Source organism: Protopterus annectens, chromosome 3.part1, assembly GCF_019279795.1.
Source record: "Protopterus annectens isolate FY-2018-M chromosome 3.part1, PAN1.0, whole genome shotgun sequence".
Taxonomy (NCBI): domain Eukaryota; kingdom Metazoa; phylum Chordata; order Ceratodontiformes; family Protopteridae; genus Protopterus; species Protopterus annectens.
This window is the reverse complement of record NC_056732.1, coordinates 33,834,665-33,862,495: the sequence shown is the minus strand read 5'-3', so window position 1 is coordinate 33,862,495 and position 27,831 is coordinate 33,834,665. Positions and strand designations below refer to the sequence as shown.

Here is a 27,831-nt window from a genome sequence, read left to right as displayed (position 1 = left end):
ATTGATGAAATGATTTTAGAAGTTTCTAATAAAAGAATGAATGGTATATTGTCCCCCCTTATCATTGATAAAGGACCTACCATTGGTAACCAACAAGACACACCAATAGAAGGGGCAAATTCAGGTTTGGTTCCTGTTACATGTATTGAGGAACCTAGAAGGGATTTTTCTTTGTCCTTTTCTACTGTTTTTACCTTGAACTCTAAAGAAATATCAGATATTATTTACAAAAACTGGTATTTTATTACTAACAACTCCTTTTTGGTTGAAAAACTTGGTGATAAACCAAAGTTGACATTTAGGAGAGGCCAAAACATTAAGGAATTGTTGCAAACAAAAGCCCCAGCACAAGCCTTCCAAAAAACAAAAGGATGCTTCACTTGTGGGATGTGCAACTGGTGCCATGTTTTGCGAACAGGGAGCTCATTTAATATTGGAAATAAAAAATATTGGATAAACAGTAGAATTGATTGCAATACTAAATCTGTGATATATGTCGCTCTCTGTGTCTGTTGCCCGTCCTTTTATGTCGGAAAAACGGACAGAAAATTCAGAGAGCGCATATACCAGCATATATATGCAATCAGGAATAACAAATGTGAAAATGCTCTTGCTAAGCATGTGTCTTCTAACCAAGGGCACAGTTTTGTATTCATGGGCATCGATTGTAAACATAAATCCATCAGGGGAGGTCCTATTTCTTTACTTTTGGAAATTTTGGAATTGCAATGGCAGCTCAAATTAGATGCCTTTAACACACCTGGCTTAAATGAAAGCTGCAATATTGCACCGGTATTGAAATATAGATCTTACCTCCGCTGACAAGCTATGCTATTAAATAGTTGGGTTAATTTATTACACTGTCTTTATCACTTTGACTTCATAACCAATGCATAGTCTTGGTTAAAGAACAGTCTTGATATACAGTGTGATTTGTGTATTTACATACATACCTTTTAGTTATACATAAACCTAAAACTGCTATAGGTAATGAATTTAAAACATGCATTATGAATTTAAGTAAATAACCTTATTAAACACATTTTTTTAAACAACAAATAAAAATTTTTTAAAAATTTTTTAAGAATGTTTTTTATAAAATATATTTTTTATAATATTTTTACAACATATAACTTTATCATTAAGGTTATATGTTTAAATAGTACTTTTATTGAATTGAATTGTGTTCGATGATGTTGTAGCTACTAGCTTAATCTGCTTTTGAAACATGCATTTGTTGACATTTTAGCTAAGCAAGGAAGTGATGTAACATTTTCCAGCTGATTTTAATTAGGCTGCCACTAGTATAAATTCTGTTTGGCGCCCTTTTCTGTGTTTGTTTGCCTCTGATGAAGCTACATTTTCTTAGTAGCGAAAACGCTGTTTTTTAAGTGGATTATTAAATTGCGTTAAGGCTTCGGCTATCCAGACTGTTTTGCACTTCGTTTTTCTTATCACCAAAAAGCCTAATAACTGCTTATTATTGGTGCTGGTTGAAATTTATGTTTATATTTTGCTCCTGGTGAGAGAAGGAGCAGAGTGCAATGATTCCTGATTGTTTCTGGTTGGGCAGTGAGTATCTGTGCTTGATGCTCATGATTGGTCTGGTTCTTATCCAAGGCATCTAGCAGGAAAATGCTACAACAAGTCTTCAGACCCTTACATCATCTGGGACAAGACTGTGGATCACCAAACAGGCTGTGGCTTGCTTCTTATCTTGGAATTGCCTCTAATGCTTCAGGTAAGAAAAGAAGCAAAGGGGCATTTTATCCCAGCAGAGTGAAGCTGTGGTAAGACCAGCACTAGTAGTAGTTAGGCAGTAGCCATTCAGGTGACTCCCCTCTTTTCATCATTCTTGACAAACTAATTCTTTCTTTTCAGTGGGGACCTGCTTGATTTGCTTCTAACTTCAGAATATCCATCAAAATACTTTATCCATAAATCATCAGGGTTTACTTATTAGTTTCCCCTCAATTGTTTGGCAGTGCCTTGTATAGACACAGACAACTTGAGTGAAATTTTTCCTGTAAAAAACACCCTTGAAATTTCATAAACACCTAGTCGCACACAGGACAACTAGTTTACAGTGACAAGCAATGCCCCTAGAGTTGCACACCAGATACTCCTGACATTACTTTATATTGTCACTCCAACTGTCTAATCAATAAAAAAGGGTCTGTTGCCATGGATATGAACTTTATCACTATCTTCATTACCAGCTTGGTGGATATGGGCATCTTGAGGTGATGCAGAAATTGCCTCATGTTTACTGACAGACAGTTAATTGTCAAAAAAACTGGTATGGTATACAAGAGATGTACTTACACAATGTCACTGGAGACAAATCTCTCACATAAAAGCACTCCTAACGTCAATATGGTTGTGAGTAGTACACATGTTGCATCTATCACATAAAATTCAAAACAGACACATAGACCCACATATACTGAAGCAGTGGACGGCGCAGTGGTGCAGCGGTAGCATTGTTGCCTCACAGGAAGAGGTTCTCTGGTTCGATTCTCGGCTGGGGTGCCTTCTGTGTGGAGTCTGCATGTCCTCCCTGTGTTCATGTGGGTTTCCTTCAGGTGCTCCGGTTTCCTCCAACATTACAAAGGCATGCATAGTGGGGGGGCTCCGTTGAAAATTGGCTTGTTCCAAGTCGGACTTTCCCGGTTAACAAATGTAAAATAAAAATAAATAAAAAAAATAAATAAAAAGCTTCCTAAACCCCAAAGGCCTCCTAGATGAAGTATACATAACAAATACTCTCAGCAGCCCCAAATGCACTCTTTCAAAACAACACCCACATCAACCCAAACTGCCACATCTCATAAAACCTCTACTTCTAAACCCATAGGGCAAGCTATCACACAATACAACATTCTGGTCATTTTATGTATTTATTTTACATTTGTTGACCAGGTTAGTCTGACTGAGCTAAGTAGCCCTTTTTCAGCGGAGGCCTGGGGAGAAAAGCTCCACAGTTTTACAATTTTAGCATTAATAGTGTCAGTGGATTACAATGTATACAGGTTCCCTACTGATTTGTCAACAGCTTAGGTTGCTGAATGCGTATTCATCGACACCTATGCATCAAATGCTTAAAATAGCAAAAGGGCACGTCATTGAATTCTTTCCTTGGGAAAGAATTTGCGTGCCTGTTCTTAGGGATTTGCCTTTTCCCCACTGTAGAGTAGTCTCAGAGTTGGCATATTTAGTTGGGGGTGTGGGTGGCACAGCTCCCCCACTATGTTTGGGTGTGTTTATTTATTTTGTTTGCGGACAGCCAAGTGAATTATTTCCCTAGGAAAGAATTCGATGATTTAGCCGTTCACTATTTTTAGCTTTTGACGCTTAGGTGTCGATCATTTTGAATTTGACAACCTAAGCTGTCGATGTTATGATATAGACACTGTATACATACAATGATATACATTTTATCAGAAAAATAATAATGGAGAAAAAAAACATAAGAAGTATACATAAGAGAAATTATTCGATACAAGCATTTTCAATAAACAGTAAGAAGAGTTCATAGCGTCTGTATTTATTTCATGAGATTTGTGACAGTAGAAATGGAGATAAGAGTGGGAGAAGAGTAACACTTTGAAGAAGTTTACAAACTAAAAAGGTTTGACGTTTTGGTGATTACATATGAATTAATGGGCTTGATCAGGGAGGATGAGTGCAGAGGCAGGACCAGTGGGTTTGGAGATACCTTCTAGTGGCAGTTTTGAATTGATGTGGATGTTTGAGGGACCTGATTTTTAGTGGTAATTTGTTCCATAATATGGTAAAATTGTAGTGTAGAGATTGGGCCGATTGTAGTCTTAGATTTGTATATTTGTAGTAGGTTAAGGTCAGAGCTATGTAGGGACCTAGTGGGGGAATATTGAGAGATGAGGGGAGATAGGCTAGGGCAGAAGGATTTCAGGTATAGTCTAGAGTGAATTATCTGGATCTGAGAGAGTAGAAGCTGGTGAGGTAATTCCAGCAGTTTAGGTATCTTAGTGAAAGACAATGATGCGATATATTGGGGTGTTTATCTAAACATCGAACGCTGAAAAGTTCAAATACCAAAACCTAGAACTTGAAAGATCGAAGACTGAAAATATCAAAGCCATGGAACATCGAATTCTTTCCCAAGGAAAGAATTTGGTGGGCCGTTTCTGTGGCTTTGCTATTTCCTCCAGTGTGGTGCAATCTTGGAGTTGGTATATTTAAGGAGGGGGGTGTGGGAGGCACTGCCCCTCACATTGGGGGTTGTGGGGGCGAAGCCACCCACATTATAAATAGTTTGTAGTGTTTGTGTGTTTTGCATTTTGTACTGGAACAGCGATTTCTTTTCACAGGGGAAAAAATTGCTGTTCTCAGTCTTTGAGGGTTTCAGCTTTCATGATTTTGGGTTCGATGTTGTAAAATTCAAAGTTTTGACACTTTGATGTTATGATATAGACCCGATTTATAAGTTTGGTGAGTAGCAAATCTGGCAACCTTGTTATAGGTAGACTCTAGTTTAGTTAGTAGTGGAGTTAAGACTGGTAGGAATTTGGCAGCTATATAGAAGGTTAGGTAGGAGGTATGCATGAGAGAGGGTAAGTGAGAGATCATTGGAGACTGCATAATGAGACACATTCCCTAGGCTTTGTAAGGAGAAAGTGATGGTGAGTTGGTTATCAGGGGCCAAGATCCGCCACATTATGCATGCATTCAAGTCATTCGACAACAAGTACCAGTATGAATCAGTCGTCATCCATGTGGGTGTAAATGACCTAAGTTGTACCTCCCTAGACTATTTGAAGAGAGACAGGGATGATCTGTACCTCTTCCCTCTAGGCTTTCGAATATTAGCTAAAGATTGTCCTCCCCCAATATTGCCTGTTTTAGGCAATGCCAAACTGAAAGTACTTCTGACATCAAATCAAAACCAAGAAAACTTAAAGGCATTGCTGCTCAATGCTAGTTTAATTTTAAACAAAAAAACTCCACGCTTCAGAAGCTCTCTTCAGCCTACAAAATGCTGATGTCTGTGCAGTGAATGAGGCATGATTTAAAGCCATGGAGATGAGAGCACACCAACAGTGCAAGGTTATAATGCTTTCCACACATTTAGGCCAGCTACTACACACACAGGGGCTAAAGGCGGAGGTGTTTCAATTTGCATCAAAAATAAATATACCTCAAGGTTGGTCAAACAGGACAATGCACTTGAGCGTCTCCATGTCCAAGTCACCATAGCCAAAATCCAATACCACTTCCTTGCAAGCTATAGGTCTTCCTCTATGACCCACGAAATCCATACCATGCATTTAAACTTATTAGAATCACTCACCATGCAACCCAATACCATATTTATGGGCAACTTTAATTACGCCCTATTAACTGGGAATCGTACAGTCACAGAGTCTCCTGGATTTTTTTAAACACAGACTCCATGGTCCGTACTGTCAGTATACCAACCAGGGGTGCAGCCATACTGGATCTGGTCCTCACTAATATGGGAGACTGCTGCACACCCCCTAGTGTAATGTCTTCTGTGGTAAGGTCAGATCACAAAATGGTCTCCTTTGAATTAAAAATAAAACCTGAACCTCCAGCTAATCCTGGAATATTCAGGAACTATTCTAAGGCTAACTTCCTTACTATTAAGTGAGAACCTGGCAAATTTTCAAGCCCCCATAAACCCCGAGAACACTGCTGACCATGCAACTGTTCACAGAAACCCTGTACAAGCATGTTAACAGCTGCACAGAGGCAGCTGTACCCACCAGGAAGAAGTACAGAAGTAACTCAAAAAACAAGCCACCCTGGTGAATCTCAAAATCAACAGGCTGTATAACAGAAGGAAGAAAATCATGGCAAACATTAGGAGGTGCAGCACCCAGCAGGATAAAAGCACTCTCATCAAACTAAACAAATAACTCAGAGGACAAATAAAATCTACCAAAGCCAAATTTGAGGTAAATTTGGTCTCTCAGGCCAAGGACAACTACAAGGCATTCTTTAGTGCTGTCCTCAGCCTCAAAGGCAATACACAATTGTCTGCAGAGCTCATTGTAAATAGAAACACCTATACTGTGCCAGCAGATATAGTAAACCTACTGGCTGGCAAACTCAACTCCATCTTTACCCCTCTCTCCCCGTCAACCTTCCCTCAGGAAATAGCTTCAACTATAACTTCCCCTGCTACCACTAGGGAACACATCCTTAATGCTCTCTCTAAGGCCAAACACATTGCATGCCAGGATGAAACATGACCTATCATACCCTCTGGAACTGATATTTAACTGTAGCCTCCAAACAGGCTTTGTGTCTCATGAGTAGAGAACAGCAACAGTCACCCCCTACACAAAGGTGGGCCACCTACAGACCCTGAAAACTACAGACCAACAAGTCTCACTAGTCTCATATACAAAGCCATGGGAACAATTATCATGGAAATGATTAATAATGACATAGGAAACCTCCATACACTGGACCCAGCCCAGTTTGGTTCCATCAAGGGCAGATCATGTCTGCTCATCCTGGTGGACTTCTTTGAGAAAGTCACCAAAGCAATGGATATAGGCAAAATGGTTCACACTGCCTACCTTGACCTGGCCAAGGCATTTGACACAATAATACACTTGGGCATTGTTGACAAACTTAAGAGGTTAGATACAAACCCTTATGTCACCTGGTCTATGAACAGGTAGCTCACAGACAGGACCCAGGAGGTTAGAACTGGGGAGTCCACCTCTACCAAGAGACCAGCCACAAGCAGAGTCCCACAGTGATTGGTCCTAGGACTGCTCATTTTTGGTATTTAGTTCTCTGAAGTCAAAGCCAATGTCAATGGCCTCTGACTGACTAAATTTGCAGATGATTGCAAATTAGGAGCTGTCATTGAATCACCCACTGACACAAATGTTCTCCAGGAAGGGCTGACACAGACAAACAACTGGTGTCAGAGCCACAGATAGTATCCTTCAGGACATCACTCACCTCTGGTAACTATCAAATCGACAACCCTGTAGTCAGGGACTTAGGGATGCATATAGACAGTAATCTAGCCTTTGACCATCATGTGTCTACAGCACTGAGGAAATCATTCTATTTTGTGCAACTTATAAACAAAGGTTAGGCATTTATATCCAAGGAAGTCATTGTTCCACTGTATTCAACATTCATCAGACCTATCATTGAGTACAATGCCCCCTTTGATATGAAACAAACTAGGCATATTCAACAACTGCAACATCCACAGAGGTTTCACCTTAAAATAATACAGAGTGTAAGTAACATGTCCTGTAAAGTCTGCTTCATGGCCCTCTCCCTGTTTTCTGTCTCCTACAGGCTGTTGAAGCGAGATTTATGCCTGGCATACAAGGCATTGTCAGATCTCACTCTGATGGACCTTCTGCTTATACACAAAACAAACAGCATCAGAATTACTCATTCTAAAGACTTAAATATTGCCTGTGATGTAAAGCAGACCTGCTGGAGATAAATGCATGTACCCCAGAGGCTACCCCTTCTCTGAAACAGGCTCCCCACGCATGTGAAACAGAGTTCCTCCTTAACCCAATTCAATTGTAACTTGGACAGTTGGATGGGGAACAGGAAGTTCATCCCTGGTTTGGCACCTATGTCGCTGATGTCCACAGGCAGCCTGTAAATGGTTTATCTCCCAGTCCCCTGATTGTAAATGTTTCATCTCCCATGCCCCTGTTTTCTCTTATCAAGGGTACTAGAACTTGTTAGAGATTTGGGATGCATGGCTAGGCTTAAAAAGGCCCTTGTGGGCATTTTCTTAGTAAACACCTATGAACCTATGAACCTGTATGTCCACAGACAATTGTAGATTAGCTATACAGTCATTACAGTAGATATAAGTCTGTTGCAGGTGTTCTTTGTGAAGGAATCTAAATTATAGGCAATTTATTATTTTCTATCAGTAGGCAATGAATTTTAGATTGTTACTTATGCAGAGTATATTATGCATTTTAACAACAGAGTGCCACCCCAGTGCTAAAATATCACCAGTAATTCCCAGAGATGAACTGCCACTTGTATTGTTCAGCAATGAACTGCCATTAGTAATTCAGAGTAATCAACCGTGACAAGTATTCCTGAGTAACTGTCAGTAGTAACCCTGAGTAAAGGACTGTCCCTATTAATCCAGAGTAGCGGACTGTTAGTAGTAATCCAGAGCAATGAACTGTCAGTAGCAATTCTGAGTAATGAACTTTCAGTGTAATCCAAAGTAATGAACCATCACTAGTACTCTTGAGTAATGAACTGTCACTAGTAATCCCAAGTAAAGAACTTCCACTAATAATCCAGAATAATGAACTGTCACTAGTATTCCCAAGTAATAAACAATCTCTGGTAATGAACTGTCACTAATAATATCACATCATGAGCCATCACTACTGATAAACTTGAGTAATGAACCATCACTAGTAATCCATAATAATGAACTGACAGTAGTAATCCTGAGTAATGAACCATAACTAGTAATCCATAGTAATGAACTGTCATTAGTATTTCTGAGTAATGAACAATCACTAGTAACCATAGTAATGAACTGTCATTAGTACTTCTGAGTAATGAACCATCACTAGTAATCCATAGTAATGAACTGTCATTAGTATTCCTGAGTAATGAACCATCACTAGTAATCCATAGTAATGAACTGTCGTTAGTATTTCTGAGTAATGAACAATCACTAGTAACCATAGTAATGAACTGTCATTAGTATTTCTGAGTAATGAACCATCACTAGTAATCCATAGTAATGAACTGTCATTAGTATTTCTGAGTAATGAACAATCACTAGTAACCAAAGTAATGCACTGACAGTAGTATTTCTGAGTAATGAACCATCACTAGTAATCCATAGTAATGAACTGTCATTAGTATTTCTGAGTAATGAACCATCACTAGTAATCCATAGTAATGAACTGTCATTAGTATTTCTGAGTAATGAACAATCACTAGTAACCAAAGTAATGAACTGACAGTAGTATTTCTGAGTAATGAACAATCACTAGTAACCATAGTAATGAACTGTCATTAGTATTCCTGAGTAATGAACAATCACTAGTAACCAAAGTAATGCACTGACAGTAGTAATCCTGTGTAATGAACTGATTAGCAATGATAAGGAATAAATTGTCACTAGCAAACCTAAGTAATGAACTGTCCCTATAACTGAAGGTGCTTGTACTGAGCAGGCCAAGTGGCTAATTTAATTTTGTAATTAGCTTTAGAGAACTTTAGAAGATGTCTGATCTGCTTGTTTATGCTTTGATGGGAGTACTTCCGTTGCTGGGACCATTCCCTCTTGTTTTTAAACACAGTTTCTTTCTCTTATTGTATAACCTATTTATGCTGTATGTCCATCAGGGTGGGTTTTTTTTTGTGAGGATCTTGATTTGATCTGTTCCAGTACGGCTGAGTCTATACATTTATATAGGTGTTTATACAGGACATTTGTACAAACCTCAGTATTGGGGTCATTGCTGTCATTGTTGGCAGGGGTCTGAAACTATCGATGCCATCGCTCAGTAGGCTATAGTTTGCTTTGGAGACATTTTTTAAAGTTTCTGCTCCTGAGGGTGGGTCAGGTATGACAGTTACTTCAAATGTGACTGAATTATGATCGGACTTTGCCAGGAAGGGCCCCAGTCATGGGGCAGTGCACGATCCACCATGTTGGTGAGCACTATGTCAAGGACGTTAGAGCCCCTTGTGGCGCTGCTGACTATCTTCTGCAGAGCATTTGTGTTAACAAAGTCCAGAAACCTTTGGGCGAGTGCATTGTACTTACATATATTATCCACTCAATGGAAGAATAGTTAAAGTCACCCAAGACCAGGCTATTTGGCTGTACTGAGAGTGACTCAAGTAGGTCACCCAAAAATATTTTCCTCACTAATGATCTTTACCATCCAAATTTTGTCTTCCACACAGACCTATATAATCTGCGTAACCACACCACTTGAGTTTCCAGCTCCTCCCACACACCTCCTGTCCATATCGCCGGATCTCATCCACTTGGTCTGATGAAGCCGAGGACCTTGACTGAAGTGTGCAGCCCACATCACCACTCTGATCCTTTCAGTTTCTAATTCAGGTGCTAGAATCAATGACCATATGAAGAAGTTCCATCCATCCTCCATCCATCCTCAATCCCTACCCATGGCAGACCCTGATATCTTTCTCACACACCATGACTGACAAGTATGGCACACTTATGATCTTATGGGTGGGAAGTTGCTTTAATTCAAACTGTTGGAATATTACTTGATCTTTGCACTATTCAGTTAAAAAATACATTTAAAAATGAATGTTACCCTGGCATTGTCATTAATCTGAAGACGTCTACTGCTCTTGAAAACATTATAGTAGAGGAAAGTACTTATCTCTCACTTTAGTAGTTCAATAAAATTTCCTGATTGTTCATTTGAACTATGCTTTTATTTTTATCTTTTAAAATAATACAGCATATTGCTATATCCGTATGGCACAACCTAGATAATGGATTATGTAGTAAGTGACAGCTAATATGTTTAAGCAAATAAAGAAGTTATATACTTACCATAACGTTCCATGTGAGTTGTTCATCTTGCCTTTACTCTTACACATGGGTTCAGATCTGAGCCATCGGCTCCGAGTCTGCCGCTTTACTAGCTAAAGATCTCATAGTAGCTAGAGGCCAGGCCCCTATCCCATGATGCTCTCTGTTCTACCTCAGATCTAGTTTGCTGAACTCATCATAAACAAGTATAGCTCACTAAATACTCCAGCCGGAGTAAGAAGTCCCAGTACAAGACTACCAGACCCCAGGTCTACTCACTCTTCGAGACCCTAGAGGGAGAAGGGGAGTGGGAATGTAAGAATAAAGGCGAGATGGACAACTCATATGGAACGCTATGGTAAGCACATAACTTCTTTAGGTGAAGTTGTTCAATTTCGCCATTTATTCTTACACATGGGTAGCGTCCCAAGCACCCTAAGCCTGGGTGGCTCAAGGGATTATATTTCTGAGGACAGTGGAACCAAAGGAAGCCCTTTCCCCTGGAGGTCCTGTCCACTTTGTAATGAGTGATAAAGGTATGAGGCTTAGATCAAGTGGCCGCTGCACATATAGTGTCCAAAGGTAAATGAGCCGTATAAGCCAAAGTAGAGATGGCTCTAATTGAATGGGCCTTCACACCATGCCCTAATGTTTGGTTCACTGAAGAGTAGATAGGTTTAATGCAGTCAGTTAACCCTTTGGAAAGGGTAACTTTAGAAACTGGCAATCCTTTCTTAGTGTCAGCATAAGATACAAAGAGTTGGTCATATCTTCTAAATTCCTTTGTCCTGTCCAAATACAATCTCAATTGTCTGTGGACATCAAGTTTATGCAATATGTATTCCAACTGATTAGAATGATTACTGAAAAAGGTTGAAAGTTCAATAGTTTGGTTCAGATTGGTCTCAGAACACACTTTTGGCAGGAATGAAGGATTAGTCCTCAATGATACCCTGTCTGGATAGAACACCAAATACGGGGGGTTGATAGAAAGGGCTTGAAGCTCAGATACCCTGCGTGCTGAAATAATGGCCACCTAGAAAATAGTTTCCAAGAAAGAAATTTCAACTGACAGTATGATGCAGGCTCAAAGGGGGGAAGAATAACACATGACAGCACAAAATTTAGATTTCAGGGAGTAAAAGGTTGTTTAACAGGCAGCCTAAGATGAATGGTGCCCTTAATGAAGGCCTTACATAATCTGTGAGACATTAAATTAGAACCTTCAGCTCCGAGGTGAAAGTTCGGGATGGCAGCCAATTGAACTCTGATAGTGGCAGCTGCAGCACCTTTATGAAAAAGCTTAGATAGGAATTCCGGGATACTAGCAATCGGGAAAACATAGGGATCAATGTTATTTTGAGAGGCCCAGAAATCAAATCGCTTCCATTTAGTAGCATACAACTTTCTGGTAGAAGCCTTATGTGAAGATACATGAATGTGCTGTACCTCCGAAGAAAAATCGTGTGACCTGGCTAGGTAGGAATCGGAGCAGCCAAGCTGTCAGTCTGAGGGAACAAAGGGAGGGATGGAGGACCCCTGACAAGTGTGTCAGCAGGTCTGGAACTGGGTCCAGCATCCAAGGTTCCTCCAGTTGACAGAGTCGGAGGAAGGGGAAGCAAATATGACAAGGCCAAAAAGGGGCTATTAAAATTACAGTCCTTCCCAGGCTTTTGGCTTTCTGCAAGAATTTTGGAATCAGGGGTATAGGTGGAAAGGCATACATGGGTCCCGGGGGCCAATCGTGTATGAGCAAGTCCCTTGGGCTGTCCCCTGGTGGGGGATTCAGGGCAAAGCAGCTTCTGCATTTGGCATTCATAAGGGATGCAAACAGGTCGCAGCAAGACTGGCCCCATCTGCGTAAAATCTTCTCCGCAACTTCGTTATTGAGAGATCACTCGTATGGTAACAGAATGGCTCTGCTCAATTTGTCCACTATCACGCTGGATTTCCCCAGGATATGCATTGCTATGAGAAAGTGCCTGGTGGACATGGCCCACTGCCAAATTCTCAAGGCCTCTTGACACTGGGGGTAAGACTTGGTTCCCCCTTGCTTGTTGCTGTACCAGACTACTGACATGTTGTCCATCTGTATCACAATTGTCCCCAGAGGCATAGAGTCATGAAAGTGCTGCAACATCAAAAGCACCGCTCTCAGCTCCAGAACATTGATGTGCAACTGTGACTCTGTCTCCGACCAGGTGCCTTGGGCTGTTCATACCTGAAAAAGCACCCCCCCCCCATCAGAGAGGTGTCCATGGTCACCATGGCTGATGGCAGGGGAGAACAAATGGTCGACCCACTGTAACCTGTTGGCTGGTCAACCACCAGTGAAGATCCTTCTTACATGAGTCTGTAATCATTATTAAGAATGACATCGAGAGTTGTTGGTAAGACCACTGGGTGAATAGTAATCACTGAAGAATCCTCATGTGCATACGTCCCGGAGGAACTGCTATGAGCGTAGCTGCCATGGTGCCTAGGACTTTCAGTACTTGATGGGCTGGTAACTTTCTTCTCTGAAGAATGTCTGAAACCTGGTTTTGAAGACTGGCTATTCTGTCCAGGGGCAATCTTACTTTGGAGGTGGTAGTGTCTAGTTCTGCTCCAATAAAGGAGATACACTGTGATGATGACAACGCAGACTATTCGAAATTGATAGTGATGCCTAACTGAGAGCAGAGATTGAGAGTGTGATCCCTGGACATAATTATTTGATGCCTGGAGGCGGCGGTAAGGAGCCAGTCATCCATATATGGAAATACTCAGTATCCTAGATGCCTCAAGTGAGCCGTAACCACTGCCATGCATTTGGGAAACACTCTGGGGGCTGCTGTGAGACCAAAGGGCAGTCCTCGGAATTGGTAGTGACTGGCTCCCAGCCTGAAACGTAGATGATCTCTGGATGGCCTTGCCATTTTGATGTGATAGTATGCATCCTTGAGGTCTATAGAGTATATCCAGTCACCGACACTGAGGAATGGGAGAATAGACTGAAGCATGACCATCCAGAACTCCTCCTTCTTTACAAATGTGTTGAGTCTGCTGAGATCCAAGATGGGCCTCCAGTCCCCCGTCTTCTTTGGAACTACAAAGAATCTGGAGTAAGTTCTGGATCCTATCTGGTCTGCTGGGACTGGCTGGATGACTCTCTTTTCCTGCAGCCTCTGGATTTCTATGGCTGCTTGATCACTGAGACTGGGTGGAACGTCTGGGATTTTTTTGCCAACAGGTGGATTTTCTAAAAAAATGGAATGATGTATCCTCTGGTAACGATGCTTTCTACCCAAGAATCTGTTGTAATTCCTAGCTAGGCACTGGATACCAAGCCAAGTGACCCTGACTGCCTCCAGAGCAGGACAGTCAGGCCTCCTTTCAGGAGCGCTGATAGGGCTTACCAAGGAACTGATCCCTGTCACCTTGGTTCTGCAGACCCCCTCTGCCGCCAGGGCACCATCTTCCATTATTGCCCCCTTCTCTGCTCCTGGAGGGGCCTTCACTATGTGTGTTCTGGAAAGTTCCTTGGGACTTTCAGAACCACATTTTTTCACCTTTCTGCCCTTTGGGGTATGGTCTGGTAGGGGTGGAAAAACGGACTCCTACAGCAGACAGAGTCTTTGCCTCCTGCTCACACCTAGTGAGAGTCTCCTTGACTTTGGGCCCAAAAAGAGAAGAGACATTGAATGTGGTGTTGACAAAGGAAGACTTGAAGGCTTCCGCAAAGGAGCATAAGCACATCCAGGACTGTCTCAGAAGAGCTGTCGCTGAACCCGCTGCCCGACTCGAACCATTGGCTGCAAAGGAAATGAGCCGCACGGACGAGTTCACAATGGAGTTAAGGGTATTAAGTTGTGCTGTCACTTTGCCAGAGACAGCTCCATCTGTATTACCCTGCAGAGTATCTCCAAGCTCTTTCAGGAGATCTCTTTGAAGATGGGTAAAATGAGTCAAATAGTTAAGCGATCACATAGCAAAGGTCGCAGAACTAAAGATGCGTTTTCCATATCTGTCCATCGTCCTGGAATCCCTATTTGGAGGATGGACAGTAGAAGAGGTTTCTGACATCTCTTTCTTGGTGGCCGCCGCCACCACCATGGCATCAATGGGGACTCCCTTAGTAAGGAACATCTTGTCTTGGGGGGAGGTGATAAACTTGCTGGGCCTCCGAGGGACCGGTTACATAGTATCAGGAGACTCCCATGCCCTTTGAGCAACCAATTCCATCAACTCGTCGAAGGGCAGAGTCACCCAGGAGGTGGAAGGTTGAGACCCGAAGGCCTTCAGGAGCACTAACTCATCCTCAGTAGGGCTAAAGGACTGCCAGTCACCCCTCTGCTTTAGGACTTCCAAGATATCTGCAAAGGACTGTGTCTGATGTCAAAGTCTCCTGTGGTGAATCTAAATGCCTCCTCTTGCATAATCTCTTCCTGGGAACCTCATCAGTGGGGGCTTTTGGTGAGGTCTCAATAGAGCAAGGGTCACCCAATGGGGTTACTTGAGGCTCCGGGTCTCAATGCTTCACAGGGACCTGCGGGTATAGAGGCAGAAAGTGGCACTTTAGGGGAAGAAGAGGAAGGACCTGACGATGTGTGTGTCTTAGATGACATAACCCTCCTCATGGCATCAAAGGCACCACTGCTCCGACCCGAGGAAGCTGCCAGTTCCCAAGAAGATGGCAACCTCCCCGGTGCAGAGACAGTGGGCTCCGAACCAGAGGACAGAGCCGAGCTCATCCATGCTGAAGCCCCGAGAGGAAGGGTCAGAACCCACGTATCGGTTAGATCCCCCCCCCGGAACCGACAAGAGAGTGTCAGCTCTGAGACTCTTCCAATGGAACTGAAGAAGTCGGGGTTAATGGAGCCAAAGGCACTGGAACAGGCCTCTGCTCCGAAGGCTCCACAACCATCAGATCCTCCTCCTCCAGCTCCGAAGGCCCTGCTCAGCTCAGAGGAGGAGTAGTCTCAGCCGGTGGGATGGTCTCAGACATCGAACCCTGTTGGGTCGAGGCTGATAGCAATTTAGCCAGTGCCGGGTTCTCCAGAAGCCTCTGCACCACCCAGTCCACATCCACATCAAAAAGGGACCTCGAAGAATGAGTTGAAGGAACCAAAGATGCCACCGAATGAAAGATGGGTGACTTCAAAGTTTCGGAGACCGGCTCCTGGACTGGGGACAAGCTCCAAAACACCTGCTCGGAAAGGATTGGAGCCGATAACTTGGGCTCCAAGGACGCCTTTGAAAATGTTGACCCCTTCGATGATTTGGAGGTCTGGTCAGCCTTGTCCAAGGTCTATTGAAAATATGGCTTCAACAAGCCTCTATCTACCAGCTTCCTTCTTCCCTCTAGTAAAACCCTACTACTGAAGGAATGGCAGATAGAGCAATCCTCCTGGAGGTGAACAGGCCCCAAACAGTAAACATAATTTACATGGGCGTCTGTAATGGACATCTTCTGCCCACATTTTGGATACTTCTTGAAGCCAGATTTCTGTTTCTCCCTATGATCAGATGTTATAGCTACAGAAAAACAGTAAATAAGCAAGCATGCTATACCAGTTGTCAGATCCCTGAACAACCGTCAATCTACACCAATAATATACAGTAACACTTACCCAGAAACACGGTTACTGAAACTAACCACACTGCACACGGTAAATATATTAATGAACTAACAAACGAACACACTCCTATCTAATACACTAACACACTATATATAAGGGTAGGGGTTAACCAAGGAATGGCCGTGGCCTAAGAGCAACCTCTCTGTAAACAAACAAATGACTTTAGTCACTTAAAAAAAGGAATTCAAGAGGCTAATTCGCCCAAAGTTATAAAACTAGAAAATACTTCAGTTATCTAAAGAGTTATCAGCAGAAAATCTGTCAAAAAAAATCTACTGGCCTAAGCTATCCGACGACCTTGCGATCAGTTGCAGCGGCAAACTAGATCTGAGGTAGGACATAGAGCATCATGGGATAGGGGCCTGGCCTCGAGCTACTCTGAGATCTTTAGCTAGTAAAGCAGCCGACTTGGAACCCATGAGTAAGAATAAACGGTAAGATTGAACAACTTCACATGTTTTGTTTCCCTTTGCAATGGTTTATGCATACACATACACACACGCAGACACACACGCAGACACACACACACACACACACACACACACACACACACACACACACACACACACACACACACACACACACACACACACACACACACACACACACACACACACACACACACACACACACTGCCCCTCCCACACATACAAATACCCATATATATATATCCAGGCACACATAACTATGCGTTGTACATTTACTTCCTCTCAAACATCTACAGCAACATGGCATTTATTGCCTCAGAATGCAATTTCACACTTGAGCAGTGTACTATAAACTGGATTCCTTACCCACTATTTTCCAAAAGATTAGTAAAACTAACATTTGTAGCAGTGTGACTTAGCTAAGCAATGTTTAGCATTTCTACAGCCAGTTTACTGATATATTTTTTATTGTTCATTCTAGGGTTAATTAGGTCCAAAGCACAAGAAGTGATACATCTCTGAGCTTTCACAGCTGATGTACTTACAGGATGCTAAACTGTTACGATTTGTAAAAGTGAAAAACACGTATTTAATTAAATACTGCATCTATGTTTTTATTACTACAAAAATCATAAATAAAAGCATTATTAATGTCACACTCTACTTGCTGTCATCAGTAAATAATGCAAAATGTTAAGTTACCAGATTGGTTGGATTAGCTCTGTGAAAAGGGACCAAATAATAAATAAGTAAACAAAAAATAAATAATAGGCCGTGAGGAGAGCACAGTGACTAAAATGGTAAGTAGATACCTTTTAACAATGTGTGAAGAATTTTGGGTTATGCATTGCTCACTGCTAACAGGATGCGTGGCTATCTAACACCCTTAATACACTTCCCATTCTTCGTTCATACCTCATATTCCTCTTTGAACCCATAACCTTCCGCACACTTCATCTGTGTGATATGTTGTAGCAGGTCTGCTACACGGATTGCTGGATGAAGCTGTCCTGTCTGGTATGGAACATCTGCAGGATCTCTCTTTTTGTAGGTGTGTGATTGGGCAAGACTGCTCGAGTCGCTGATAATCGAGTGGTTCTCATCTAAATTTGCACATCAAAGTAAAGGAAAAAGTAAAGGAAAAACGTAAGTACCATGAACATTTCTTTGACAAACAAATGCAGACAAATTGGCTCATGGTAATGAAATCATTTTGGGCAGCATAAAATACAGCTAACTAAATACAATAACCTATCATCTAGAAACATCATGTCCTACTTACTGGACAGCTACAGTTGCATGGCTGATTAATGACAAGTGACTGCTGTGAATGCAAATGCTCTGTTCATTCTAATTAAAGAGTACTTTTCTACACTTCATGTTGTTAGCAAACTATAGCATGCATCTGTGCATTTACATTAATGTGGATGTTATACAGCCAAAGATATGCTGCTGACATCATCACTATATGACACAGTATGGAGTTCTACTGCGTATCGTTGCAGTGCTATGTGGATGTCATCATTATGAGACACAGTAGAGACTTCTAAAAAATAGAAAAATACACAGAGCACACTTGAAAAGTTAATGTTTAGTACTAAATATTAAATGTTCAAGTGTGCCCTACTTTGTCATTTTTTTCAATCTTCAGTCATACTGTTAGCCATCCGTTTTGGTATTTAACAGTATAGACCTCTATTGCAGAAGAAGAATAAGACTTTTATTGCATATCAGTGCAGTGCTACATTGCTGATATCATGATGGAATTCTACTGCAAGACAGTACAGTGCCATATTCCTGACATCATCAGTCTATGATATAAGATTTACTTTTACTGCATATCGGTGCAGTACTATGTCAGTGACATTATCACTATAGGACATAGGACAGACAACTTCTTCTACAGTTCAGTGCAGTGCTATGTTGGTGATGTCATCAGTATAAGATATAGGAGATTCATAGAGATTCATAGATACATAGGAGATTCATAGATTAGTATGAGGCTAACTGCCCTTGTGGGTCATTTTAAGCCTAGCCAACTACCCCATGTGAAAATCAAACTCTGTACCTTGTGTCCTTAAGGTAAACACCTTAACCATTATGCTAAGCTCCCTCTACTGTATATCAGTGCAGTACTATGTCAGTGACATCATCAGTATAAGACATAGGACATACAATGTTTTCTACAGGTCAGGGCCGTGCTCTGTTGGCAACATCATAAGTATATGATATAGGGTTTGCTTCTAGTGAATATCAGTGCAGTACTATGTTAGAAAAATTGAAACAAAGTTAAGAAAAGCTCCTAAATGGAAAACACTAGTCCCCGATCATGTACCTAATTTATGGCTAAAAGTATTAACATCTTTACATGAAGATTTAGCTAGTAAGAACTATTTCTATGCACACCCTAAACAGACACAAACCTGGTTAACAAAAGGAAAAACAATACTTCACCTTAAGAGTTAACCTGCAAGCTATCCTAATAACTATAGACTGATAACTTGCCTTCTGATAATGTATAAACTATACATCAGAGCTGTTGCTGACAGAGTTTATAGTTATTTAGGAAAAAACTCAATTGTGGCAATAGAACAAAAGGTAACAAAAGAAAGTCATATGTAACAAAGGATCATTTGTTGTTAAATGAAGTCATAATGGAGAACTGTAAAAAGGGGAAGTATCTAAGTATGGCATGGATACACTACAAAAAAGCATTTGACAGTATCCCACATTCATGGATAAAAGAGTGCTTAAAAATTTAGAAAATACACCCTACACTGATCAACCACATTACAGTAGCCATGAAACAGTGGCAAACCACTTTGCAGTTAAGCCATGATAAAGAACAAATTATTATTCCAGGGATAAAAATTCAAAGGGGGATATTCCAGGGTGAATCTTTTTCACCGGTGGTCTTTTGTTTGCCCTTCACCCATTAAGTTCTCAACCTAACAGATTAGGTCATGGCTACAATTTGGCTCACAGAAAATAGCAACGTATAAAGACGTCTCATCTTCTTTTGGTGGACGATTTAAATCTGTATAGTTCATCAGATGAGAAACTGAAAATTAATACTGAAAACAGTTCTAACATCTAGGGATAAAGTCCAAATTATAAACCAATTTGCTCTTCCTGTCCTAACATACAGTTTTGGAGTGACTGACTGGCCCCAAAAGGTATTGGATCAACTGAACAGGAAAACAAGAAAAATTCTTCATGCTTATCAAATGATTTATAAAATTCAGTGTTTACTATGACTACATATTCTCCGTTCTGAAGGAGATATGGGCCTCCTCAAAATTGATTGCATGTATAGATCTGCAATCATAGGACTGCATACATATCTGCTGAACTCACAAGATCCAAACATAGAGAAAGTTTTAAAAGATGAGGAGAATAAATCAAAATGACTTCCCTGCTTAGTTTAGCAGAAGCATATCGGCGTCAAGTGGAAATGGAAATCAAACCAGAAGATAAAAATAAAACAGCAACTGAATGTGCCAAAAACAAAAGTAAGACGTAAGGTGATGGATCAGATGAGAAGGCAAGAAATGTGGAAAATGCATAAATATAGATGCAAGTACACAAAAATCTGGGAACGACCTCGTGTCGATCAAGATCAAACCCAGGAATGGTTAAGGAGAGGTGAATTTAAACCAAAAGATGAAAAGTTAATATTGGCGGTCCAAGATAGTGGACTAAATACGTTGGTTTAAAAAGTCCATTGAACATGTGGGAGAAACAGACAAATGCAGGTTTTGTAAAACAGAACTGGAAACAGTCACACACCTTGTTGTTGGTTGTGATACACTAATGACAGAATGACTGTATACTGAAAGGTGTAATAATGTGGCACGACTATGGCATAGAGGATTGTGCAAACATTATAATATTGAAGTAAATACCAGATCTCATTGATCAGCTATGAAAATAGGGTGTGTGTGGGGGGTCTCAGATAAAAAGAATGCAGTCAAATAGCTGCAATATTTCACCTGCTGTAAAACTGCAGGCCATTGCATATTATTGATTTGCCTTAGCCCATTTCCCTGAATGAGGCCACCTTCTCTGAAATGTATATTACAAGCGGTATTTGAAAAATCAACTAGGGCAGTTTACCTCATGAGGCAGAACAATGATCCATGAGGCAGAACAATGATCCATTATTTCCACAGTTGGGTACAACAGCATTTTGTCTGTTACAATTAAGCAACATTTATTTGTAAACTATGACAACCTCTTGAAAGACACTGTACTGACAATGTCACTGTTGGAGGAAGAACCATTTCTTATATAATCACCTATCATTTTTTTAGGGGAAAGAAAAGACTGTGATAAATCCAGGAAACATATCCTAATAAACGGAAAGTTGCATGATAAATGGAACTGCACCAGTAATTATTTGTCTTCATCAAGTTTAAAGGTGTGGAATCTCAGGAAGATGGATTTAGCTGGTTGTGTTGTGTACCTCAACTATTACAGAGCTGTGACACAATTCATGCCTAGCAATGTTGGAGTATGTTGGCTGCAACTCAACTCTGTGATCCTCAGCCATGCTGTGCTGTTTTCAGATAAAATAAAAGTGGCCTGTCAGCTGGCTGCAGAACTTCAAGCCTCGAAAAAAATTTGAAGTGCATTAGCAGTGGCCATCTAGGCAATGTATAGTTAGCAGTCTTTGTAGCTGAATGTCTGGAATATGTATTTATTTAACTTGTGTTTACCGGGAAAGTCTGACTTGGAACAAAGCCAACTTTCAGAGGAGGCCCAGGGAAAAACACTTCAGACACATCTCTTTGTAACATGGGAGGAAACTACCCAGAGAAAACCCACATGAACACAGGGAGGACATACAGACACTGCACAGAAGGCACTCCAACCAAGAATCGAACTGAAGAACCTCTTGCTGTGAGGCGACAACGCTAATGCTGCAGCACTCTGATATTAATCAGTTTAATATACATAGATGCTTATGAGGGTTTTGCGCACATTTAAAACTAGGCCACTCAATATTTGACAGGTAAAAATTTTTTATGTGCACAGGATGTTAATACACTTTGCAAATGTTGTGGCTCAGGGAGTTAAAATCAATCTACAATATTATAGCAATAAATGAAATATAAATCAGATACCATGGCAGTGATTTTGCTAACTTTAACTAAAAAAAGACTGTTAAATCTATTGTGCATATCCAGTTACCAGAAGCAGAGGATAAAATCAAATACTAAGGGTCCAGTTCCAGAAGACTTGCTCTTAGTGTAATTGAACACTTAGACTGATACCAGGCTGAGAGCTGGTCTTTTGGAATCTGGCCCCCAGTGTAAGCCTGTTTATCAATAGGCCTTTCAAAGAAATAAGTCATTCAGAGTAACACCAGGCTGAGAGTAGGTGTTTTGGAATCGGGTCCTTGTAGTTAGCCTGTTTATATATAGGCCGTACAATGAAGTAAATCCTTCAGAATCAGGACAGACTTGCACTGACAGCAACCCTTGGATTCTGGCCGAATGGGTAAAAGCAGATCGTTAACCAGAAAAATGCAGATTTGAGATGGATATCAATTCAACCTATGGAATTGAAAAATTGGGACATCATATGAGCTTTGAGATACCATGTCATTTTGTTCTTGGTAATAGAATCTTTGGAATATGAATGTAATGTTTTGGACTTCTAGGAAACAAAGATCCTCCAGTTAGAATATGTATTGTAATATTTTTAAGAGCAATATTTTATTAGATGCCACATTTTCATATTCAAATACTGTGTAATCCCCAAGCATAATGTACGTATTATTTCAGCACTGATTGATGATACAACCGTTTTAGAATTAGATGTTTATATACTTCTAATAAAACAGCCTCATGCCAGAGTTTATATTTAACTTTCATTAACCTGACATTGTTAATCCATTTATCATAAACAACTATTCAGTCTAGTGGTTTTCTATCTACTCTATCAGGGAAATCTCCAGACAGATTAAACTAAGTGCCTTATACATAAACAATTAAATGCACAAATTAACTTTTTAATTTCATTTATTTATTTATTGTATTTGTTTATTTTTGTATTTATATATTGTTGGCTTGATTAGTCCCACTAGACTTGTAGCCTCTTTCCATGAGAGACCTGAGGTGGTATTTATACTAGCAGAGGAAATGTGGCCAGGTCATCATGGAACTTTCCTTGCTCATAACCCTGGAGGTAATGAGAGAGCATACACGTCCCATTCCTAGCACAGCAGCAGCTGAGATGATAGACTGTGATATGGAGAGAATGATGGAAGGCTGGAAATAATGAAAGAGAAGAAAACAAAAGACGAAGAAAAAAACAAAGAGAAAAATGGTAGAAGTGGAAGAAATAGAAGAATTGTTAGCTAAAGAAGGTAAAGAAAGATAAAGAAAAGAAGAAATGGAGAAAGATTCTGAAATAAGTGATGAGTGAGTTACAAATTGGAAAGTAGTAAAAGTTAAAAAGAAGAATTAAGTTGGTAAAAGGCTAAAAGATAGAAAAAGAAAATCTAAAGGAATAGACAAGGAAAAAAGAAAGGAATGGGTGAAAATAAAATATAATTATAATCTCTAAAAAGTTACGGTAAAGAGAAAGTAATAACTTTAGCATGCTTGCAGTGAATGTGAATAGTATTAAAATATAGTAGAAGGATAGGGGTTTTGGAATGGTGTAATAAATGTGATGTTGATGCAATTGTACTAGAAGATACAAGATTTTTAAATGAAAAAATATTACAAACTGAAATATGGGGGAGATAATTTGGAACTTGGGAAATTATAGATGTTCTGGAATAGAAATTCTTTGTAGAAATACATCAAAAATATTAAATACACTTTTGGTAAGAATGGGAAGATTAACTCTTGTGGACTCAAATGGGAAGAACAAATTTATAGAATCACGTCAGTATATGCCTATGGTACTTGCAAAAAAGAGAAAGTTTATTTAATCAAATTCTAGATTATGTAGTGATGGATACTAATATTACATTGGCAGGAGATTTTAATTGTGACTTAAGAGTTAAATGTCAAATGATGTAAGAAAACTATCAGAAGTTATGAGGTGTGGTAAATTCATAAACTTATAAAAGGGGTGTTTACAGAATGGAAATAAATTATTTTATAATATAAGAATGACTAATCATAAGGATAGAGAATCAAGTGAAACAGGTTTCTGAGATCATTTAGCAAAATGGATAGAGACAAAGAAAATTAAGGAATATATAAAACAGGCAAAGGATTAAAAAGGTTTAATTAAAAATGGGCTAAAGAAGGAAAATGATTAATAATGCAGTTGTGGAGAGATCATATTATGACGAGAACATTCTATAAAGATTGGTTAGAATGGTGGATGAATTTTAAGATTAAATATAAAAATGTTATTTAGAGTGGTTATTTGAGGTATGAAAAGTGGATAAAGAAAAGTATAAAAGACTTTATATAGAGGCATTGGAACATTTAGAAAATGATAGAGACTATTTTGATAAAGAGGCAGAAAAATATAAAAAATCAAGAGAAAATTAAAGAGCTATTACTCAAACAAGATATTTTTTACATGGAAAATTTGAAGTAACTTCTGCATATTAAAGTAGACTAGTAAAGGAAAACAATATTGTAGTGAGGGAAATGGAAAACAGAAACAGTGAAATACAAAGAACTCAGGAAATAATGAATATGAATTTGTACAAGAGATATTTAAAGAAGAAAATATGAAATTAAAAATAAAAGGAGAAGAAAAGTTTTCAAAACAAGAAAACAAAGCATTTGAAAAATAAATTTCTTTATATGAATTAGATGAAGTAAAAAGTCAATTAAGTATAGATTTGGCTGCAGGGCCAGATAGAATATGATATGAAATATATAAAAACTTAACGGAATGGTAAAAATAAAGTTTTTAAGATTTTGAATGAATGGCTAAATAAAGGTTTTATGTACAAATAAGTTTGTATTTGAATGCTTAAATTTATCTGAAAGAAATATGGAAAAATATATTGACAAACTGGAGAGCGATAGTGCTGAACAATAATGATTATACGATTTTTATGAAAATATTACAAAAAGATTTTAAATAAATGAATAGTGTTGTGGAAAATAGTGTGTATAGTATAAAAGGGAAGGATATCAAGAATTATTAATAATAACAAAGATTCTAGATGATATTATAAATAGAGAAGAAGAAGCCAAACTTATGATAGAATATTTTAAAAAGGCATTTGATACAATAGAACATGGAATCTTATGAGCAATAATGAAAGAATACAATATAAGTGAGAAATTATGAAAATATGCATGTCTGCTAATAGCAATAACAATAATAAAGTAAAAATTTTGGTAAACGGTGTATAAGTAAAGAGACACAAAGAGGGTGGGTGTGGAACAGAGATGTCCAATGAGTTGTGTACTCTTTGATTTAACTATGAATGTAAATCAATGACAAAACAAAGAAAGCAGAGTCTGCAATGTCTGAAGGCTTAAGAATCCCAGTCTTATTAATGTATGCAGATGACATTATAGGAATTGCAAAAAATAAGATGTGTATAAATGAAACAATATGTTATTTAAATGAATTATAGATAAACTCACTAAACTAGGTATAAATCCCTATGTCACAAGATGGGTTGCCAACTGGCTCACTGACAGAACCCACACCGTGAAAGTAGCAGACTCCAAATCCAACTTCAGACCAGTGATAAGTGGAGTACCACAGGGTTCAGTCCTGGGTCCTCTCCTGCTTGGTATCTACTTCTCAGAAGTACAGGCTAACACAGAAGGTCTATGGCTAATGAAGTTCGCAGATGAATGCAAACTAGGAGCCATAATCAAAACTCCTAACAATGTGGACATCCTACAAAAGGGCCTCACTGAGACAGATGTCTGGTGTCAAAGCCATGGCCTCAAGCTCAATGCCAAAAAGTACATTGTCATCCCCTTTGGTAAAAACTCTGTATCCATGAGCTACCACATAGGTGGTAGTATACTTAACACCAAAAGTGTGATAAGAGACCTTGGGACACAGGTGGACAGTAGTCTCTCCTTTGATAATTACATCGCCACAGTAGTCAGGAAATCCTTCTATGTGGCACACCACATCACAAAAGGTTTCTCATCCAGGAAAAAAGAGGTCATTGTTCCCCTCCACTCATCACTCATTAGATCCATTATAGAGTACAACACCCCTTTTGGTATGTACCTCACAAAACATCTACAACTGGAAAGGCAGCAGAAATACCTCACAAAGAAGATTACTGGCCTCAAACAGGTGCAGGCCATCTCTGGCAAGGCATCGTGGTCTGTTGACCATGTCATCCCAGGCAGAAAGATACTGGATCCCTTTAGAATGGCACCAGAAGCTTAGCCAATTGTTGAAGTCGATCATTTTCTCCTTGTACTGCAGCATCATTCTGGGTGATGGCAGAATGCTACTCAGGGCTAGGGTCATACCTGCCTGGGCTACAAGATCAGAGAGCTCTTCCATGTCTCTTTTCATGTAGTCCAGGGAGGTACATCTCAGGTCGTTCACACCAACATGGACAATGACAGAGTCATATTTGTACATGTTGTGGAGTGACCTGAGTGCATGGGTTATGTGGCGGATCCTGGCACCCGACAGGCAGCTGACAGTAACCTTCTCCTTGTTTAGCCTGGTGAGTGGGACATCAGTGTGCCTGACTATAGAGTCGCCTATGACTAGTGTGTTGGGTGGAGTGACCTGAGTGTGTGGATTATGTGGCGGATCCTGGCACCCGACAGGCAGCTGACAGTAACCTTCTCCTTATTTAGCCTGGTGAGTGGGACATCAGTGTGCCTGACTATAGAGTCCCCTATGACTAGTGTGTTGTGTACGTTGTTTTGCCTTATTGGCTGTGGTTGAGTGGCACAATGAGTCTGCGGGCTATGTGTCATTTGGGTTGTGTTGGGGGTGGAGGTTGCTTGCATTTCTGCTATGGAGGTCTCTGTTGCTTGAGCAGATTGTTATTGAGAGCCTCCGCAAATGTTTTTGTGTTTCTATGTGTGGATTTTGGTGGTGTAGATTTATTGAGACTATGTGATGAGTGTGGTGTGGTGCATGTGTTTACCTTCTCCTCTTGACTGTCAGGTTCAGGCTTGATTGGATACAGCTTTACCTCCAATTTGGCCAGATAAGTGCATCTCTTACAGGTTGTAGTGTTGGGTGGTAGGAGGAGAGGGTTGTCTGTGTACATGAGGCAATTTTTACATTGCCCCAAGATGCCCAGATTCATCAGATAGACAGGAGAGAACACTGGGAGCTGACCCTTTTCCTCTAGATAAGTGAGGAAAGTGAGTACAAGAGCTGTTTTTCTCTAAGCAGTGAGGAAAGTAAGTACCAAAACTGTTTTCCTCTAGGTAATGAGGAAGGTTGAGTGCTGTAGTAATTAGGTTATTTAGTGCTTACAAGTTCTGAGCAAGTGCTGATCACGAATAAGCAAATTCAAGTGCTCAAAGTAAGAATCTGTATCTGGACTAAACTAGTTACAGGAAAGGGGGGAAACAAGTGCAAATGTGGGCTTTTTGAATTATCACTTGTGACTTAGGCACATTTAAATTTATATAACTTAATCAAACTGTGCAAACAAATTAAAATTAGCAAACATTATGTTTCACATACATTGCTATATATCAAATAACCTAAGCTTAACATTGCATAAATTATACAATTCCTGCCCCTTTTTAAACAAGAACCATATTTATTAAACCATCCATTACAAGATAAGCAAACATTTATATACATGAAAACAAACCACACCGACACAATCCTAGTTGCAAGTATTTTATATCACAAACCATACTGACATTCTCCCAGCTGTAAACATTATGCATCACTTATAACTTACCCAATCATTTTCAGTCCAACATTACATAGCTCATTTAAGTCCTTCTTTTAAACCTCATTCCTCCCCTGTATGTATTGTTCCCAAAATTCCCATTTTTATTTGTAGTTTGCTCCTACTACATTCAAATCTAATAACATTTAAGTTAAAGCTTGATCTACCCAATCATTAAATAATTTCCTTTTTGCTTAATGATCATAATTTGCATAGGTGCAAGTTCTGACACTATGGCAGGATGTGTTTTTATACTTCACAATATGTTATAGTATTCGTCTGATGTGTAACATCTAATACTGCCCCCAAACCATAATTCCCTGAATAAATGTGTTTCATTTCCTTCTCTCTTATTTTCATTACATCAATGAATCCAAC

The 27,831-nt window shown here is 39.7% G+C and overlaps 1 protein-coding gene across 8 annotated transcripts in view; it reads right to left on the bottom strand.

The window, feature by feature from the left end:
• The window catches only part of PTPRM (protein tyrosine phosphatase receptor type M), a 4,358,319-nt gene that overhangs the window by 624,822 nt on the left and 3,705,666 nt on the right, over positions 1-27,831 (bottom strand). For all 8 annotated transcript variants that reach the window (XM_044066519.1, XM_044066517.1, XM_044066518.1 and 5 more), the window contains one exon: positions 17,529-17,716. In XM_044066519.1, the coding sequence (XP_043922454.1) occupies positions 17,529-17,716 (188 nt within the window). The remainder of the gene's footprint in view (positions 1-17,528; positions 17,717-27,831) is intronic.